The 5,028-nt window shown below is 35.7% G+C and overlaps 1 protein-coding gene across 1 annotated transcript in view; it reads left to right on the top strand.

Moving 5' to 3' along the window:
* LOC105625936 (nucleolysin TIAR-like) overlaps nucleotides 1-5,028 on the top strand; it is a 162,094-nt gene that overhangs the window by 152,352 nt on the left and 4,714 nt on the right. Inside the window, exons 6-8 of the mRNA XM_012207249.1 lie at nucleotides 1,240-1,369; nucleotides 2,898-3,139; nucleotides 4,508-4,691. Of these exons, the coding sequence (XP_012062639.1) occupies nucleotides 1,240-1,369; nucleotides 2,898-3,139; nucleotides 4,508-4,691 (556 nt within the window). The remainder of the gene's footprint in view (nucleotides 1-1,239; nucleotides 1,370-2,897; nucleotides 3,140-4,507; nucleotides 4,692-5,028) is intronic.

The raw sequence follows: 5,028 nt of genomic DNA, 5'->3' as shown, positions 1-5,028 counted from the left end.
AAGCAGGAAATGGAAGAGAAAGACACAAAAAACCCTTACATGTCTTCTTTCTACCCTTTATCCTCCCTCGCGTCCGCTCGATATCCTTGTCTATCCTTATCCGATACGATGGCCTCTATCGTTTCGTATGTCTGCCACAGTTCTGCCACCCCTGGACAATGTCCGTCGTTCAAATATCTTCCGTCTAATTGCTCTTCCTCTCTCCGTTCTTCCATAGCGTGGAACCCGGAAACGAATATCTCGGGATGACGTATGGACTTACTGCGAGGTACAGCGAGAAAGCAAGACGGGAAGGATGGATAAGGGAAGGAGGTCTTTTCTTCTCGGGTGAAAGAAAGAATCTTATCTGCCGCTGGTTATCACTCGAGGTACGGACTTAGAGAGGGGGGGGTTGCTGACGATGACCATCGTTCGTCCTACTCAACGATCGTGGATGGAAGCTCGATAGATGGAAAGGGACAAACTCACGAACAAAGTTGCTATTGTACAATCTCGAACGTGAACGTTTAAAAGTGACCTAATCTTCGATAAATTCAATAATTCCCTCTGCTATCCTATCGCCAAATTTTTCGTGTTTTAATCAGATTCTCAAAAACTTTAATCCTCCAGTGCAAAGTAATCAAATAATCGAGAAGTGATAAACCTCATACATTAAATAATAATTAAAGAGCGCTATGTAAAATTAATATGCTTGTAAGAAAAAATAATATGCTTGTACTTATATAAGTTTATATAATGAAAAGTACAGATCTTAAAGTGAGAAACACGATACAATTATTATGAGACAAATATAAAAATATTTTTCTTTTTTTTACATTTCTAATTTTTTTAAATATTATTAGAAAAATGGTATGAAGCATAAACTTGTATTAATATATGTATTAATATCATGTATTAATATATATACTTGTTCATCCAAAATAATATTATTCTAAATTAGAAACTGAATTCGCACAACCAGTAGAATTTAACATTGGATGTCTATCTGGAATAATCTAGATTCATCGAGATTCACAATTACTGTGCTCATTCGTGCGTACAGTAAACTCGCATAAATTAAACTGCACAATCATAGAGACTATTTCGTTAAGCTACAATAAGATCTAGTTGTGAATTTGTGGAAAGAGTGCTGTATTGCTCCGAGGATTTTTCTTTTTGTACACACCATTGCACTGCACCATCAACATCGAAAGACATGTACTAACAAAAGACTTGAATCTCCTTCTCTTTCGATTTCAGGTTTTCTACCAAGGAGTCGGCTACGCACGCCATCGTAGCAGTACACAACACAGACATCAACGGCCAAACGGTGAAATGCAGTTGGGGCAAGGAGAGTGGAGATCCTAATAATGCTCAACAAACTGGACAGGTAAACGTTTCTCTATCTTTTCCTTTTATCCGCTCTACCAGGAGGACGGTTTCAACATGAAATTTCGCCCTCCAAAATGCTCTTCACCAACATTTACATCGTTGCTCGTATCAAACCAGAGACTTTTCCATTTTATTTCATGAATAAACATTGTCGCCAATTTTCCTTGAGATAATTTTCCAATATGAAAAAACAGTGACTTTACATGCATCGATGAATCTGAATCACAAGCGACTATATTGCAGAAAGTTAGAATTGAAAGGGAATAATATATGTTGACACTGATATCACAAATCTAATCTCCAATGTCTGCGTCTGTCAAAGCAATGAATGCAAAGCGACAGATTCTTCTACATAAATATAAAACTCAAACTTGCTGTTCTTATACGTGTCACTGAAACTGAATAATGAATATTCGTCTCAAAGAAGCAAGAGCGTTCAAAGAAGGAAATAGTTATCAGATTCGATCACGTTCGGTTCCTTTCAGTTTTGCGCAACTAAAGTGTCTCTGTATATCTATATATGGTCTGAAAGTCCAGCGAAAGAGTAAAGGCGGAAACGGAGAGAGGACAGGGAATCGGGCAAGATTCCGGTCTATTCAGGTGCCTCTCTTCGAAGTGTGTCGGGCCGGGTCTCTTAGCAATTAGCTCCGTTAGGATGGGTAGGTACGCCCGATCTGGGAATGGTACTCGAAGTACTTCCCAAACCCTCTCGCACTCCCCGGTAGTACTTCCGTGCATCCATCCACTGCTACTCGGCCCGTGACATCGCTCTAATTGATCTCTATTCCCATAACGCGCTTCTCCCAAGGGAGCCGAGATATCACGTTAGTACGTATCCTGCCATACCCTGTTCTCGTATTCAACGGAATCGAACTAGTTTGTGTGATATCTCGGTTCATCGTACTGCTTTAATGAAGAGCATAATAGCTGCACATTATTTCCGTAAACTTCTTATTGTTAGAAACAAAACTATCGAAAAATCAGTGCAATTTAAGTATCTACTCTAATATTGTAATAATAATATTATTTTCCTTAATATTTTTTTCTCCTGTTTAATACACAAAATTTTGGAACAAAAATTTCAATGTTACTATTTAGATATTATTAGATATTATTCGGCAAATAAATGATTAAGTATAAGTGGAAAAGAAATATATTCTTTTGTTTCATAAATATTAATTGTGCATATACAAAAAAACAAACCGTATATTTTAATATTATTCCATGAATATTAGAAAATATTATTCCATGATAATTTGATAGAATAATTTGATCTGATTTCACATTGTGCACCGTAAAAGAATGAATGAGTTCACGCGAGGAACAGCGAAATAATAAAAAATAATTTACGTGACGGCAATGAAATGATCGCGTTGAAATTCTCGCGTCGCCCATTTCAAGTGAACGACCACACAAATCTTCGACGGAACGAAATTACCATTCCTGACCCTATCGACATCGTTAAGCATAAAATCCAGACAATGTTCTTGCTCTTTTCTATTTCATTGATCTTTGTGCTCTTTCAGGCGTTATCGTCGGCGACGTACCCATACTACGCGGCGGCGGCAGCTGCCGCCGCGGCGGCGGCGGGCGTCGCGGGTGTCGGAGGCGTCGGTGGCGTCGGCGGTGCTGGACAACTAGGATACTGGTATCCGCCCCAATCTTATCCCACGACAGCGACACAAATGCAAGCTGGTGGCTTTCTTCAAGGCATGCAGGGATATACCTATGGACAGTTCGCCGGATATCAACAGGCGCAATATATGGGGTAAGCTTTTCACACGAGATAAAGTTCCTTTTTCCCAAAAACCAAGTTTTTTGACGACGAAATTTTCAATAATCGGAGATTTAAATGTAACATGAATATATGATCCCTCCATCTTTTTGCAGTATCAATGGATTATAAACCAATTCGGAAATTTGAAATCTATATAACTTTAAAATTTATATTAAAGAATTTATATTAAGAAATAATTATTCATATAGCTATATTAAGAAAGCTATATTAAATAGCTTGAATTTTGTATATTAATTTTAATATTTTAATTCATATATCTATATTTTCTCTCTATTTTTGATAAATTTATCTAATTGCCAATAACATAAATACAACATTTAGATAATTTTTAAACATATTTATCAATTAACTGTTACAAAAAATATCAATACAAATAATACAAATAATACAAATAATGTATATATAATATGTAACCTGAGGAACATTAATATTAATAATGCGAATTCTCTTCATTTGTATGTAGAAAGGAAGGTGGTATTATAGCACTCTATTTACATTTCATACTGCAACAACTTGGTAATAATCAGTATTTAAACCTAAAACTTAATAATTACATTTGTCAAAGTATTATTCAATTGATTCTAGACTCAAAGTTACGAAATATATTTATTATTTAAGACATTATTTATAAAAATGTAACTGCATAATGACTCAAAAAGAAACAAGGATGCTTCTAAAAATAGATTTTAAAAAATTGGTTTTGTTTAAAAACGTGTTCGGTTACAAAATTTAAAAAAAAGTAAAATATATTACAGAATGTAAACAAATATATAATGTACACATAATTTCTCCCGCATATAGGCTTAATTCAGTATTAAAAAATTATAATACATGTAACATAAATTATATGAATTAACAATAGAGTTACAATCAATTTACGAAATAATTATTTCATGAAAAGCACTCGAGGCGTTCAGCACGCTTAGAGGGCCACATTAGTAAAATGCCATGCTATTGTTTAATTTTGCTCAATAAATCAAAGTATATACAATTATAATAAATAATATGTTAAATAACATTACATATATTCACGTGATAATTAGCTCTAGTTTAAGAAGAATGAAGTATGTGTAACTAAAATGTACTTTAAAAAATATAATACTTTAAAAGTAAAAATGCGTTATAATAAATGTTAACTATTGGGTACTGGCATCACAACGGCGAGCTATCGAGCAAATAATTTCATCACCAATAATCATTAGAATTCGCCACCCAATAGTAGAAATATTAAGAGGTCTCATTATTTCTACACTGGCTATGATATCACCTTCACTTCTATTGCTTTATAAAATTATATGATTTGACAATTATATATATATTTTTTACATACAAACATAGAATGGGAATGGGTGCTGTTCATGCTGCTGGCACAGCGGCAGGATGGGGTCAGGGATTACCTGGGGGACCACAGTTACCACCACACCACGCCACGACGGTCACGGCACCCCCAGGGGTGCAAGCCGCACCCCCGCCACCACCGCCACCGGCACAAATGATGGCCTACCCGATGCAACAGTTCCAGGTAACCATTACTTTATCTATCCCATCTGTATACGCGTGCAAGTGTGCGCCGTATTTGTTTGTGTGATGTTCGTTGGCTAACACCGGAGTGTTTTGCTTTTTACATACCTTTGCATCTTGCCCCTCTTATATCCAAAAGCAATTTCGTCAGTGCCAGTATTGGCTTGTAAATGTTGCACGTGGAAACTCGATTCGATATCAAAAGAATATCGAAGGCATATGTCGACAGAAGAATATGCATAGTATGTAACATACGTGTGTATATATCTCTACACACATACACACACACACACACACACGCGCGCGCACATATATATATATATATATATATATATATA

The sequence above is a fragment of the Atta cephalotes genome, assembly GCF_000143395.1.
Source record: "Atta cephalotes unplaced genomic scaffold scaffold00001, whole genome shotgun sequence".
Classification (NCBI taxonomy): domain Eukaryota; kingdom Metazoa; phylum Arthropoda; class Insecta; order Hymenoptera; family Formicidae; genus Atta; species Atta cephalotes.
The sequence above is the reverse complement of the archived record's forward strand: the minus strand, read 5'-3'. Positions and strand labels throughout refer to the sequence as shown.